At 39.9% G+C, this 16,058-nt stretch overlaps 1 protein-coding gene across 1 annotated transcript in view; it reads left to right on the top strand.

Annotated features, from left to right (window-relative positions):
* The window catches only part of TMOD2 (tropomodulin 2), a 50,737-nt gene that overhangs the window by 32,202 nt on the left and 2,477 nt on the right, over nucleotides 1-16,058 (top strand). The window contains exons 8-9 of the mRNA XM_055320063.1: nucleotides 6,391-6,534; nucleotides 15,617-15,761. Of these exons, the coding sequence (XP_055176038.1) occupies nucleotides 6,391-6,534; nucleotides 15,617-15,761 (289 nt within the window). The remainder of the gene's footprint in view (nucleotides 1-6,390; nucleotides 6,535-15,616; nucleotides 15,762-16,058) is intronic.

The raw sequence follows: 16,058 nt of genomic DNA, 5'->3' as shown, positions 1-16,058 counted from the left end.
CCCGCAGGGAGCCCGATGTGGGACCCGATCCCGGGTCTCCAGGATCACACCCTGGGCTGAAGGCGGCATTAAACCGCTGAGCCACCCGGGCTGCCCCTAAAATAGCATTAAAACAGATAACATAGGGGTGCCTGGATGGCTCTGTCAGTTAAGCTTCTGACTCTTGAATTTGGCTGAGGTCATGATCTCAGGGTTGTGAGATCTAGCCCTGTGTCTGACTCCACATTTGGTGTGGAACCTGATTAAGATTCTCTCTCTCTCCTTCTCCCTCCACCCCAATTAAAATAAACAAAATAAAATGAAATAATAATAAAAATAAAAACAGACAACATGAAAGTAATAACTGCCTATCACAAAGCTGAATGTGAATAGATGTTTGAACAACACTTTTTTTAAAAAAAAGATTTCATTTATTTATTTGAGAGAAAGAGAGAGCATGAGCCCACTGGATAGGGGAGGGTCATAAAGAGAAGCAGACTCCCCGATGAGCAGGGAGCAGGACACAGAGCTCCATCCCAGGACCCCACCCCCACCCCGAGATCATGACCCAGCCAAAGGCAGCCACTTAACCAGCTGAGCCACCTAGGTGCCCCTGAACAAGGCTTATTAAATGAATAAATGAACATACCCTCTAACCTCTCAGCAATCCAGTATATTTCCATGATGACCACAGCAAATATAAAATAAGCACTCATGTAAGAGGGACTAAGCTACAAAATTGGTGTTTTCACTAGCAGTTATTACATATGTAAATATGTAGATTGAAAGCAGTTTTGAGTTTGAAACCTGTCATTAAAATAGAAAAAGCAGAACCAGGTCACTGCTAAAGGTGAAATTAACAATTTAAGGATTTTTATCAGTATATGATTTATATAATCTCTGTCGTTTAGATTTGTTTTCAATAAAGCAAAATATTCACAGTACATTTTGTATGTAACTGACTAAAGGGATGAATAAATAAATGATTTACCACTTCAATGTAATACATTACAGTAAAATTGCAGGGATGGAAATAGGTTATAGTCCATTGTCAGCACCATTAGCAAATAAACTCACTCTTCTACCCAGCCAAATAGAATAACTTGCTAAATGGACTAAATAAATTCTGAATCTAATAAAGTCTTTGATACTGTTTTTAATGCAATAACTCTATATTGAGTGCATACCATGTGACAAGCACACCACACAATTGTAAGGAACAGTTGCAGTCCTTAAGGGTGTGAAGAGACATGCCTCTCTGGCCTGATTCCTCAGTAGCTTCCTATGGCTCACCTTTCACCTGGCAGCCCTTGGGTGGTTCTCCTTTTAGTCATGCCAGAGTTGAGAAAGAACCTTTCTGTAGGTTGAAAATTGGTTGATTGCCCCAGAGGCAATAGAGATCTTAGTGATTATGACTAAATAACTTGCTGCAAAGAATTAAAGATGGGGGCACCTGGCTGGCTGGCTGAGATGGCACAACATGTGACTCTTGATCTCAGGGTTGTGAGTTTAGCCCCACTTTGAGTGTGGAGATTACTTTAAAAGAAAAAAAGAACTAAGGAGCAGTGCTAAAGCAAACAGTTTCAAGAGATTTTTCTTTTTAAGGTTCAGAAGCAGGGATGCCTCAGTGGCTCAGTGGTTGGTTGAGTGTCTGCCTTCAGCTCTGATCCTGGCATCCCAGGATTGAGGCCCACATCAGACTCCCAGCAGGAAGCCTGCTTCTCTCTCTGCCTATGTCTCTGCCTCCCTTTCTGGTCTCTCATGAATAAATAAATAAAATCTTAAAGAAAAAAAAAGGTTCAGAAACAGATTCAGTGAGGCACTTCTGGGATTATTGTGAACATAGGCAAATTATGTGTATGTGAGATGGCATTATCCCCATTCTGCAAATGAGGCAACTGAGGCTCTTAGAGCTTGAGTAACTTAACTAAGATGACACAGCATGTAGACGAGCCAAGAAGTGCTTTTAAGTGACCTATTATCAGGCTCAGCTCACCATGCCCCAAGCACATCTGTGTGATCACATCTCTAGCAGGGAGCAGAAAAAGTCCATATACATTAAAAAATGCATTTGTTATTAACAATGATGTCAAGTAAAAATCAAGAGTTTAGTACAGCACTGTCCATAACAAAATGAGAGCCACAAATATAAACCATGTGTATGATTTTAAATTTTTCTGGTAGCCACATTAAAAAAGAAAAGAAATAGATGGGACCCATCTTAGTAATTTTATTTAAGCCAATAGATCCCAAATATTATCATTTCAAAATATAATTTGAAAATGGATTAAGGTATTTTACATTATTTTTTTCATACCACATTGTTGAAATCCAGTATGTGTTTTACATCACGTCTCAATTCAGGCCAGCCATTTTTCAAGGGCTTAATAGGAACATGTGTCTTGAGGCTACCCTGTGGATGGTACAGATTTGGACAATGCAGGAAACTGGATTTCCATATAATCCTGTAAAGTACAGAAAGCAAAAACCTTCTCTTTAAAAATGTATTTCTACTATAACTATTTATATAACATTTAAGAAATCTAGTCTTTGTTTTACTGATGTTATCCCCGCACATGTAATAGATGCTTAAATATTTGCTGAACTGAAATTAACTTGGGCCTACAGCCCAGGGTTATGTTTGGCTGGGTCTCCCCTGTTTTGTTCAGTATGAGAAGAGTGTTTTCTCAAGTTTAAAAGAAAGTGGCAAGATCCTGGCTACTTGCCAGGAAGTCCTGCAACTTTTTTATAAAGGCCTAATTGCTCCGGCATTTTGTTATTCTAATAATGAACGTAAGTCCTGAAGCCTAGAGCGTCCATAAGGAACGTCTAATGCATTTCCTTCTGATGCTCTAATTAAAATGTGTATGTTTAATTCCAATTAAGGACCTAGCAGTGAATAAATACGCTTTAATTTACGTGGGGTACAATAATGTCAGTCCAAATCTTTGAGCTTTCTTTGCAGTTAAAGCAACTGCTTGACTAACACACAGGATTAGTCTTCTAGTCTGGTGCTTCTCAACTCGGTAATTTTGCCCTCCAGGGGACATTTGGCAGTATCTGCAGATATTTTTGGTTGTCATGACTGGAAAGGGTACTATTGGCATTTAATGGGTCTCAGAAGCTGCTAAACATCCTGCAGTACACAGGACAACATCCCACAACAAAGAATCCTCTGGCCTCAAACGTCATTGATGCCGAGGTCGAGGAATCCTGTTCTGGTCCCAAGTTAGAGTCCTTCTCTTCCTTCTTCCTGTGTTTTCCACCATAAAAACAATTAAAATAATTAAGAAGTTCCTTGTTCCATTCCCCAGAGCAATCAGTATTAATGATTTGTAGTTCATTTTTCCAGTTGTTGTCTTTAGGACTTTAATTAAAGTGCTTGTCAATCCTGGTGAACATGAATCACCTGGAGAACTTTTTAAAAATACAGAAATCCAGGGGTGACTAGATTGGTTAGGTGTCCCACCTTTTGGTTTCGGCTCAGGTCCTGGTCTTCGGGTGGTGGGAATGAGCCCCGTGTCAGGCCCTGTGCTTGGTAAGGAGTCTGCTTGTCTCTCTCCCTCCCCCCAGCTAGTCCTCTCTCTCTCTGTCTCTCTCTGTCAAATAAATAAATAAATGCATACATACATACTTAAAGAAAGATATAGCAGTCCAAGTTATAGCCTGAGATTCTAATTGAATTCATCTGGGGTGGGGCCCAAGTATTGGTATATACTTTAAAGCTTCCAGATCATTCTAACATGTAGTCGGAGTGGAAAGAAAACCCCTTGGTATACATACTTTGATAATTTTTATTTCTCCATGAGAAAAGCTGAGAGTTCTATACCCTGTCTTCATCCCTCCTTTTTCTACTTCCAAATTGTAGTTATCCCATTATTTTCACACATTTCAGCTTTATATGTTTTTTGCCATTATAGTCTATGTTTTGTATACAGATTGCAAAAATTTAAAACTTTTCACCCATATTTACAAATTACCTGGCTAGGGATCCCTGGGTGGCTCAGCAGTTTGGCACCTGCCTTCGACCTAGGACGTGATCCTGGAGTCCCGGGATCGAGTCCCACATTGGGCTCCCTGCATGGAGCCTGCTTCTCCCTCTGCCTGTGTCTCTGCCTCTTTCTCTCTCTCTCTCTCTCTCTCTCTCTCTGTGTATCTCTCATGAATAAATAAATAAAATATTTAAAAAAAACAATTATTTGGCTATGTAAATGCATAAATCTCTGTTTTCATGGGCCTTATAGTCTAGTGACTAATGGTGGTCTGTGTCTTGTTTCTTTGTAAGTAACTTCTTTTTTCTTGCTAGAAACTTTTAGGACTCTCTTTTCATTTGGAGTTCTGAAATTTCACTTCTATGTGCCCACTTATGAGTCTTCTTTACTCATTTTGCAGGGCATCCGGTAGGTTCTTTCAGATAAAGACTCATAACCCCCTTCAACTCTAGGAAATTTTTTTCCTATTATTTTATAATTTCTTCCCTTCTATTGTCTTTTTTTCTTTCATCCTTCTGAAACTCCTACTAGATGAATGTTGAACTTCTGTATCTTTCTGCATATCTTTTAATATTTGTCTCATATTTTCTATCTTTGTCTTTTTACTCTGCATTCTTGGGAATATCCCTAGATTTATGTTCTCACTCACCAACTTGGTCTTCAGCCATGCTCGTTTTGTAATTCTAGATGTCTATTATTTTTCTTTATTTCAATATAATATTTAAATTTTTCAAAACATTTCTTTGTTCATATTCCCCCCCCCCCCATAATAGCAAGTATTTATTTTATGGATACAATGTGTTTTCTTTCTTTTCTTTTTTAGGGGAAGAGAAGAGAGAGAATAACAATTGGAATTTTTATATTTGTTTCTGTTCCCTGAATAATCTCTACAGTATGTTGTCCTATTTGGTTAGCTTGGCTTTTCTCTTCCGTGATATTGGTTTTCCTAATATGTCTGGCAGTCTGGTTGCCAGACTTGCAAATAGAGAACGAGGTTGTTTTGTGTAAACTAGGATCATTTCCTCTGCAGTTGTGTCAATCTGTTTTACCAACAGAGCTCTCCCTTAAAAGGGAGGGAGGGCCCTTTCTGTTTCCCATTTGTCAAAATTCGACAGGCAATGTATTTTATTTATTAATTTATCAACTGCCCTCTTAGGAAAGGGATTTACGTTTTTTCTGCTGCTGGCTGCTATAGAAGCCCAATAAATAGTCTTTTTTGAATGAATGAATGAATTTATGAATGAATGAATGAATGAATGAATGAACGCTTTTGTAAGCAGGCAGGTGGACTGACCAGCAGCCCTCTCTGAAGGGTGTGCATGAGGAGCTGACAGGTGGCAGGGAGTCCCCCACAACTGTACAGCTAAGAGGGCGTCACTCTGGGAAGGGGTACATTTCAGTATATTTCACTCCTGGACATAGCTGCCTCTCCTCTCTATTTCTCCCACACCATATCTGGTGAGAGGTACAGAGGTGCCTCTTTATGTATGGCTTCTGTCTCAGGTCCTAGCCTCACCAGAGGATCTTCCTGGAAAAGTTTTCTTCATGGTTGCACTGGCAGTGGTTTCTTTTCTGGGGAAGCTGCAGGAGGGACAATGTGCTATCCATCTAGTTGTTCCTCTGTTCTTAAGGCAGTTATTTAATGAAATACCCCATTCAGGACTTACCTCTGGCATCCTGGGCAACAGCTTTTTTTGTGATCATTTCTCCACCAATGTTCTTTTTTCTGTATTTCAGCAATTCTTCAAGGTAGTGGCCCTCTCTTTCGTTTTATTTTTGCTGCACTGTGAGAGTTCCATTCACTTAAAAATGCTATCTTCCCTTCATAACAGTGGGAAATGTTGGGTGCAAGAGGAATAGGCAGGTGCATGTATGTATCTGTTGTCTTGAACTGGGAGTCTCCAGTGGGTTTGCCACTCTGAATGGTGATTATATTCCAAAAATCACTTTGAGGAATTCTGATTTATAGATGACCTAAATAATATGACTAGTGCCCACATGCCAGTCAACAGTAGAGTTTCTCTTATCCATTCATAGTAAAAGGCACAAAATTCTGAGATCGTGTCCTTTCTACATTTTTCCTAATATTAAAATGCCTTTTTCTCAAAACACACGCACGCACACACACACACACACACACACAATAGAAACTGACAATGATAACAGATGGTAGTGGGATTTTACTCAATGTCCTTACTGAACAAAGTTGGTAAACCTATATCAGGATTTTTTGGTTTTGGTTTTGGTTTTAGGTACATAAGATTCCTAAGTCTGGGCTGCTGGACTGAATTATTCTTAGTTTGACTTGACTCAGTTTTTCTTTAAGTTTATAAAAACCATCTGTGTTTAATTTGGGAGTGGGGAGTTCAGTAAATAAATCTTTAGAAGCATTAATGGTTATTTCTTTTTTGCATCAAAGGCTTTTGCAGATATGCTGAAAGTAAACAAGACCCTGAAAAGCCTAAACATTGAATCCAATTTTATCACTGGGACTGGGATCCTGGCTCTGGTGGAGGCACTAAGAGAAAATGACACCCTGACAGAGATCAAGATCGACAACCAGGTAGGACTCTGAGGGTGCATGTGAAAGGGGGTGCTGTGGGCATCTGGGTGCTTCAGTGGTTGAGCATCTGCCTATGTCTCTGCCTCTCTCTCTCTCTCTCTCTGTGTCTCTCATGAATAAATAAATCTTAGAAACTTAAAAATTAAAAGAAGAAGGAAGAAGAAAGAAGAAGAAAAAGTGTCCCGCAAGGCAGTGGGTTAAAAGCCAAAGTTCTGTTACTATGATGTTCTGGCTTCCCTGTAAGTTATACCAGCTTCCGGCCTGTAGAGGGTGTGTGGGAACGCATGTCAGTAACTAAACACTACGCACAGTGAGGCAGCCCAAGACTGAAAGGGCTAGCTCTCCCCCAGCCCTCAGCTAGACAGGCAGCGGGGGGAGAGAGGAGGTGGGACCACAGGTGTTGATAGCTGCTCTGTGCAGCCATCAATCACCCTTGCCTCCTAGTGGGAATCTCAGCCAGTCCTGTCCTAGCCTTACTGTTGCCTCTCACTGGGACTGTGGCTGCAAGGAGAAAGCACACTGGCCATACCCAGAGACAGACTCCTTGCTCTTGGTTGGAGGCAGCCAGAACTGAAAACAAAAACAAAAGCAGGGACAACTGGACTCCTATAATCTGGGCTGGCCACAGAGCCTGTTCAGAGGAATCCGGGTTCTAGAAGATGGTCTGGCTTAGAGAAGCAGGCCACACCCACAGTGTGATCACAGTCTCAGCCCTGTTGCAGTGTTTCTTAGGTTCCCATCAACAGCCGAACACACTGCTTTACTCTAGAGCCTCATCTTTCTTCCTGTACCCTGAAGACCTTTTCCCAGCATCCGCCTGGTGTGCACTTCTGGTTGCTCTGCCTGCTTCCGCTGGCTCCTGCTGTTGGGCAGCAATTCTCAGTTCTCAGTGTGATGCTGTGTCCTGCCCCTTTCACCACGGAGCCGTCTGCCATGGGACTCAAGTGAATCTGAAAGGTCCAGACACTGTCTAGTGGAAGAAAGGGCCCTGCCATGGCCCAGAAAGAGGAGAGAACACAGAGACTTTGTGCTGTGAGCATTCACTTGTGGGGTAGTGGCAGGACCAGTGAGGAGAGCGCCCTGTTGAGAGTGCCCCCTGCACGTCTGGAAATTCCCTAGTCTGAACCCTCCAAGACCTGACAAAGCATCAGGACTCTACCCAGGATTTTACTTAAGTCTGGAAACCCCCAGCAGGTCCCATGAACAGCTCTACAGTACTTTTTTGTTAATTAGGACACATGGGCTGCTTTAGTGCAGGTCCTCTGCCCCTGGGCTCCTCCAGAGACTTGCTGCTAGGGGAGCCGGGGAATCTACCGAAGACAGGTGCTCCTTTACTCTCACCCTCCCCAGAAGGGATGCATCACCAACACAGCTTTCCCAAATGAAGATCTGTGAAGGGGATATACACACCCAGCTGTACACAGGAAACCCGATGTGATTCAGGAAGCTGTGTGTACTCCTCCTCGTAAATTTAAAAAGAGGCATCAGGGAATGGGAGAGTAGGAAAATGAGCCAGAGAGATATATAAACAGGAAGATGGGCAGCCCCGGTGGTGCAGCGGTTTAGCGCCGCCTGCAGCCCAGGGCGTGATCCTGGAGACCCTGGATCGAGTCCCACGTCAGGCTCCCTGCATGGAGCCTGCTTCTCCCTCTGCCTGTGTCTCTGCCTCTCTCTCTGCATCTCTATGAATAAATAAATAAAATCTTTTAAAAAATGGGAAGAAAAGAAGCAATAGCTCAGGAATATTTATCAAATGAACTAGTATCAGAAAGAGTGAACTGAGTTCTTAGCATATTATTTCCAGGACATCTACAACAAGTGGATACCTTATTGCAAAGTATATTTAACCTCTTATGTTGGTTTAGGCCATTATGAAAGCCCATATCTGACGTAATGTTCCAGATACTCTGTTCCTAGCTCCTTCTAAGATACCACCTAGTTAGGATTCCCAGATAAAATATAGTTAAATTTAAATTTCAGATAAACAACAAATAATTTTTAGTGTATGTACCATCAAATGTTTGGCACATACTATACTAAAAATGTATATATTTCTTTTTATTTATTGAAATTATTTATTACTAGTAATCAAAATCTAAACTTAACTAGGTGTCCTGTATTTTTATTTGGTAAATCTGGCAACGCTACATCTAATGGATTAGAATCCTGAACATTGAGAATAGAGTGGCTTTTCATAATGCATGTGAAGGAAGAACCCTGACATACAAAGCCTGAATTTGCTCTCTCAAATCCCCTTACATACATCAATCTTATCAGCCTTCTTCAGTCATCTGGGATAGAATTGTGTAGTTTTTCCACTTTATTCCCCAGTATGTTTCTGAAATAGCTTCTTTTCCCTTTTGACAAGAAAGAGGATTGAGACGTTCTAGAGCAATTGGAAAAATTTTTGCTTTATTCCAGGAAAGAGGAAATTAAGAACCAGAACTTGATTTCCATCCAAATTTTGTTTATCAACTCATAAGCTATTTGAAATAGACCTCAGTTTCCTCATCTACATAATGAAGGATTTAAAATAAAATAATCTGGGATCCCTGGGTGGCACAGTGGTTTGGCGCCTGCCTTTGGCCCAGGGCGCGATCCTGGAGACCTGGGATCGAATCCCACATCGGGCTCCCGGTGCATGGAGCCTGCTTCTCCCTCTGCCTGTGTCTCTGCCTCTCTCTCTCTCTCTCTCTCTGACTATCATAAATAAATAAATTGAAAAAAAATTTAAAAAAATAAAATAAAATAATCTATAAAGATTCTAGCAGAACTCAATGAAATAGAGACCAGAAGAACTGTGGAACAGATCAACAAAACCAGGAGTTGGTTCTTTGAAAGAATTAATAAGATAGATAAACCATTAGCCAGCCTTATTAAAAAGAAGAGAGAAAAGATTCAAAATAATAAAATCATAAATGAGAAAGGAGAGATCACCACCAATACCAAGGAAATACAAATTATTTTAAAAACTTATGAGCAGCTATACGCCAATAAATTAGGCAATCTAGAAGAAATGGACACATTTCTGGAAAACCACAAACTACCAAAACTGGAACAGGAAGAAATAGAAAACCTGAACAGACCAATGACCAGGGAGGAAATTGAAGCAGTCATCAAAAACCTCCCAAGACACAAAAGTCCAGGGCCAGAGGGCTTCCCAGGGGAATTCTATCAAACATTTAAAGAAGAAACCATACCTATTCTACTAAAGCTGTTCGGAAAGATAGAAAGAGATGGAGTACTTCCAAACTCGTTCTGTGAAACCAGCATCACCTTAATTCCAAAACCAGACAAAGTTTACCCCACCAAAAAGAATTATAGACCAATATCCCTGATGAACATGGATGTAAAATTTCTCAACAAGATACTAGCCAATAGGATCCAACAGTACATTAAGAAGATTATTCACCATGACCAAGTGGGATTTATCCCCAGGATGCAAGGCTGGTTCAACACTCGTAAAGCAATCAGTGTGATTGATCATATCAGCAAGAGAAAAAACCAAGAACCATATGATCCTCTCAATAGATGCAGAGAAAGCATCTGACAAAATACAGCATCCATCCCTGATGAAACTCTTCAGAGTGTAGGGATAGAGGGAACATTCCTCAGCATCTTAAAAGCCATCTATGAAAAGCCCACAGCAAATATCATTCTCAATGGGGAAACACTGGGAGCCTTTCCCCTAAGATCAAGAACAAGACAGGGATGTCCACTCTCACCACTGCTATTCAACATAGTACTAGAAGTCCTAGCCTCAGCAATCAGGCAACAAAAAGAAATAAAAGGCATTCAAATTGGCAAAGAAGAAGTCAAACTCTCCCTCTTTGCAGATAACATGATACTGTACATAGAAAACCCAAAAGCCTCCACCCCAAGATTGCTAGAACTCATACAGCAATTTGCAGTGTGCAAGGATACAAAATCAATGCCCAGAAGTCAGTGGCATTTCTATACACTAAGAATGAGACTGAAGAAAGAGAAATTAAGGAGTCAATCCCATTTACAATTGCACCCAAAAGCATAAGATACCTAGGAATAAACCTAACCAAAGAGGTGAAGGATCTATACCCTAAGAACTATAGAACACTTCTGAAAGAAATTGAGGAAGACCTAAAAAGATGGAAAAATATTCCACGCTTATGGATTGGAATAATTAATATTGTGAAAATGTCAGTGTTACCCAGGGCAATTTACACATTTAATGCAATCCCTATCAAAATACCTTGGACTTTCTTCAGAGAGTTGGAACAAATCATCTTAAGATTTGTGTGGAATCAGAAAAGACCCCGAATAGCCAGGGGAATATTAAAAAAGAAAACCAGAGCTGGGGGCATCACAATGCCAGATTTCAGGTTGTACTACAAAGCTGTGATCATCAAGATAGTGTGGTACTGGCACAAAAACAGACACATAGATCAATGGAACAGAATAGAGAATCCAGAAGTGGACCATCAACTTTATGGTCAACTAATATTCGACAAAGCAGGAAAGACTATCCACTGGAAAAAAGTCTCTTCAATTAGTGGTGCTGGGAAAATTGGACGTCCACATGCAGAAGAATGAAACTAGTCCATTCTCTTACCCCATACACAAAGATAAACTCAAAATGGATGAATGATCTAAATGTGAGACAAGAATCCATCAAAATCCTAGAGGAGAACACAGGCAACACCCTTTTTGAACTTGGCCACAGCAACTTCTTGCAAGATACATCCATGAAGGCAAGAGAAACAAAAGCAAAAATGAACTATTGGGACTTCATCAAGATAAGAAGCTTTTGCACAGCAAAGGATACAGTCAACAAAACTAAAAGACAACCTGTAGAATGGGAGAAGATATTTGCAAATGACCTATCAGATAAAGGGCTAGTTTCCAAGATCTATAAAGAACTTATTAAACTCAACAGCAAAGAAACAATACAATCATGAAATGGGCAAAAGACATGAAGGGAAATCTCACAGAGGAAGACATAGACATTGCCAACATGCACATGAGAAAATGCTCTGCATCACTTGCCATCAGGGAAATACAAATCAAAACCACAATGAGATACCACCTCACACCAGTGAGAATGGGGAAAATTAACAAGACAAGAAATAACAAATGTTGGAGAGGATGTGGAGAAAGGGGAACCCTCTTGCACTGTTGGTGGAAATGTGAACTGGTACAGCCACTCTGGAAAACTGTGTGGAGGTTCCTCAAAGAGTTAAAAATAGATCTGCCCTATGTCCCAGCAATTGCACTGCTGGGGATTTACCCCAAAGATACACATGCAGTGAAACGCCGGGACACCTGCACCCTGATGTTTCTAGCAGCAATGTCCACAATAGCCAAACTGTGGAAGGAGCCTCGGTGTCCATCGAAAGATGAATAGATAAAGAAGATGTGATCTATGTATACAATGGAATATTACTCAGCCATTAGAAACAACAAATACCCACCATTTGCTTCGACGTGGAGGGACCTGGAGGGTATTAGGCTGAGTGAAATAAGTCAATCGGAAAAGGACAAACATTATATGGTCTCATTCATTTGGGGAATATAAAAATTAGTGAAAGGGAATAGGGAAAGGAGAGAAAATGAGTGAAAATATCAGTGAGGGAGACAGAACATGAGAGACACCTAACTCCGGGAAATGAACAAAGGGTAGTGGAAGGGGAGGTGGGCGGGGGGTTGGGGTGACTGGGTGATGGGCACTGAGGGGGCACTTGGGATGAGCACTGGGTGTTATGATACATGTTGGCAAATTGAACTCTAATAAAAAAATTTTAAATAAAAAATAAAATAATCTGTAAGACAGTTTCCTCAGGCAGGGCCAGCAGCTGAGACCAATTTAGCATCCTTGCGGCAGGCAGCTGCACCAAAATGAAGGCTTGCTGAGAGCCCGTCACTGGGGCAGGCTGCTGTGGCGAGGCTCCAGGTAAAAAGGTAATTATTTAATCAGATGCCCCCTATGAGAACAACAATCCATGATGCATATTAATGAAACAGATGGGTAACTGCTAAATAAACCCGAGTAAAGAAAAAAGGTCATTTAAAAAAAACAACAGAAGAAATGTATGCTTAAACTTTTATTTCTCTCTTTGTATTTAGTGACTCCTAAAAGGGAAACCTATACAAATTATAAGAAATTTTGGCCTCCATTTGTTGCCCTGGGTTTATATAACACAAAAGACCCTAAATAAAAAGACTCAGGCTGAGAAAGAAAGGTGCCCTATGTTACATTACTTTCTCCCCTAATTTGCTATGCCCCTTCCCAATATAATTTTTGCAGCTCCTATATCCTTTATATACCCATCAGATAGATGCCCATCCTGTGAATTACCCAAGCACAGGACTCCACAGTCTTGAGATTTGTGAGGGGAGGTAAAGGAACTTTTATGTCATCCCTCCCCATCAGCCACATCCACCATAAGCTCCTTCTGCCCCTGATAGCACCACTTGGCCCATTCCAGGGGCATAAGGCATAGCTATGGCAGCCCCAACCTTAGCTCAGGTGTCAATCCTTAGTACAGCCCACTGTTCTAAAGCATGTCATGAGCTAAAGTTGTTCATGGAACTGTGAGGTCAGAATCTATTTTTTGCTGCCTCTCCCTCTCATGAGCTTACAATGCTAATCTCTACACTGGATACCCACAATTGTTACTGTCCGACTGGAAATACCACATTTTATTAATTTCTTGGGGAGAGACTGGTTTGACAGGTTGTTGGGTGAAAACAAAGAAAAGGAGCAAAGAATTAGACCTTAGAACTCACCTAGAACACAAAGATTTCTCCCTAAACTTTTCTCCTTCATCTACTCAATAGTTAAATTTTCCAAAATTAAAAAGTGTATTTTTAAAATATAATAAAGCAATCAAAAATGATGCTGGCACAAAAATAGCCTTGGCAGAACAATGGATTCCAGAAACATATCCAAGTACACCTGAGAATTTTGTAGCAAAGTAGTATTTCAACTCTGAGAGGAAAGGCCAAAGTAAAAGATAGTGAAAAAATCCACTAGCATTTTGGAACAAGATTAAGTTGGGGCTCTATCTTGATTCTTATACTAAAATTCATTCAAATGAAATGAAGATTTAAATATGAAAAGATATGAAATCATAAAATGGAAGAAATCAGAAGGATTTCTGATAGAAAAAAATCAGAAGAGCCTAAACATGATATAAAATCTAGGAGACCGATATAAATTTAGCCATATGAAAATGAAAAAAGAATCAAGTCAAAAGACGAACTGAACAAAGTATGTTCAACACATCTGATAAAAGGCTAATTCCTTAATATATAAGAAACTTAGAAATTATTTTTTTTTAAAAAAGGACCCGTAAGCTGGTAAACATACACACACACACACACACACACACACACACACACCAGAGACTGGTAGTTTCCAAAAAGAGAAGTACAGCTGCATAAGAAAATTTAATTGCTCTTATTCATAATTTGAGAAATGCAAATTAAAGCAATGAAATAAATATAAATGAAATATAAATCTTCATCTATTAGGTTGACAAAAGTAGAAAAGATTGATAATATCCCATGTTGACCAGGGTAGGGAAAAAATCTCAACCACTGTTAGTAGGAGTAAAAAACTGTTATATTTTTTAGGGTAAGTGAGCAATATATACAAATTTGAAACATGCTTATTCTCGGGCCCAGCCCTAATTTGCCCTACGGGCACATTTGCAGAAATGTTCTAGGATATACTATGTGTACAAGGGAAGTTCACTGCAGCACTGTTTGGAATAGTAGAAATGGAAAGCAATGTAACAAAAAGTCGGTAGAACCTAGCTTAAGTAAGTTATTCTCCATCACTACAATGGAAGGCTGGACAGCTGTTAATAAGAATGAGATACATGTATACCTGTGAAAAGGTATTCTAATGTTAAATGAAAAATAAAAATACGTTTCAGAACAATATGCTGGTATAATCCATTTATGCAGAAAAAAGCAGATATGTACATATGATTAGGTAGACATATGAATGCATAGAAAATGTTTAAAAAGACCACATACCATATGCCAAACTGGCTTTCTCCATAGGGAATGTAAATACTGGGGAAGGGAGCTTTTGTATTTTACGCACTTTTTGTGTGTTTTTTCTAAATAAGCCTATACTTTTTACTTAAAATTTTAAAATATATTACAGAAAAATTGAATTTTAATTTTTATTTAATTTTGATTAATTTTTAAACTTCTATATTTACACACCCCATTTAAAAATTACTTTCAGTTTTTTTTTTATTCTGATTCACTTTAAAAAACAAACAAACAAAAAAAAAAAAACCCAGGAAGCTTCTTTTTACCAACTTAAAAAACTTGGGAATTTTTTCCCACAGCCTAATAACCCCTTCGGGGTTTCGTAATTCACCTGGCCATGGTTCAAACCACAGTGAAGTTTCTTTGGGATCTCCTGCTGAGAAAGAATGGCCATCTGGTTGATAACCTTTAATTATTTTTGGATATGGATCCTACAATAGAAAATTCAGTAATTGGATTGATTGCTCTAAGACAGTTTCACTACTTAAAAACACCCTTTGTTTAAACCACAGAAACTGTGGGAAGCCTGGGTGGCTCAGCGGTGGAGTGTCTGCCTTTGGCCCAGGGTGTGATCCTGGAGTCCTGGGATCAAGCCCCACATCAGGCTCCCTGCATTCCCCCTGCTTCTCCCTCTGCCTGTGTCTCTGCCTCTCTCTCTCTCTCTGTCTCTCATAAATAAATAAAATCTTAAAAAAAAAAAACATGGAAACTGGGGTAAATTGAAAGCACCGAATATTAGTTTTGCTTTAATTTTACATGTGGGATCATGTTTTCCTTTCTAAATAATTTGCCTAGTCTTTCCAGTTTAGCACGCCAGCAGATTTGGCTGTCTGTTGGATTTTGCTTCTAGACAAGGAGCAGGTCTCAAGTGACTGTATGGAAGAAAATACCCCAAGTGACTTTATTCCTTTCAGTGTATTTTATTCCATCTGTCCTTTTACCTTTTTGTGCAGCAAGCAGCCATGCATCTCTCCCATGCAAGTAACTCTTTCCTCTTTCTTCTTGGTCTTCCTGTGTATGTGTGTGCACCTGTACCCAGAGACAACAGTTGGGAACAGCTGTGGAGATGGAAATTGCCCAGATGCTCGAGGAGAATTCAAGGATCCTCAAGTTTGGATATCAGTTTACCAAACAAGGCCCTCGAACAAGGGTGGCAGCTGCCATCACAAAGAATAATGACCTGGGTAATGCAGCCCTAATGTGTGCCCTTAGCAATTAGAAGAGCATGACAACTGTTTATTTCTCCACTTCAGATACAATATTGCAGACATTCTCCTGGCCTTTGGTGTCAGCCCTGGATCAAAGGCACATTATTATATTATCCTGGGAATTCTCATCAATTTCCACAGTGTTTCAGTTTTATTGTAGCATTCTCCTAAGAATGGGTTGTTCTTTTTTTCAGACAGTCTTTGACTTCTGATTGTTTCCTTTATATATTTGGTTCTCCTTTGCTTACTACTTACATGTTATCTGCACCAGAA

Source organism: Nyctereutes procyonoides, unplaced genomic scaffold (genome assembly GCF_905146905.1).
Source record: "Nyctereutes procyonoides isolate TBG_1078 unplaced genomic scaffold, NYPRO_anot_genome, whole genome shotgun sequence".
Lineage (NCBI taxonomy): Eukaryota > Metazoa > Chordata > Mammalia > Carnivora > Canidae > Nyctereutes > Nyctereutes procyonoides.
This window is presented reverse-complemented; position numbering and strand designations above follow the sequence as displayed.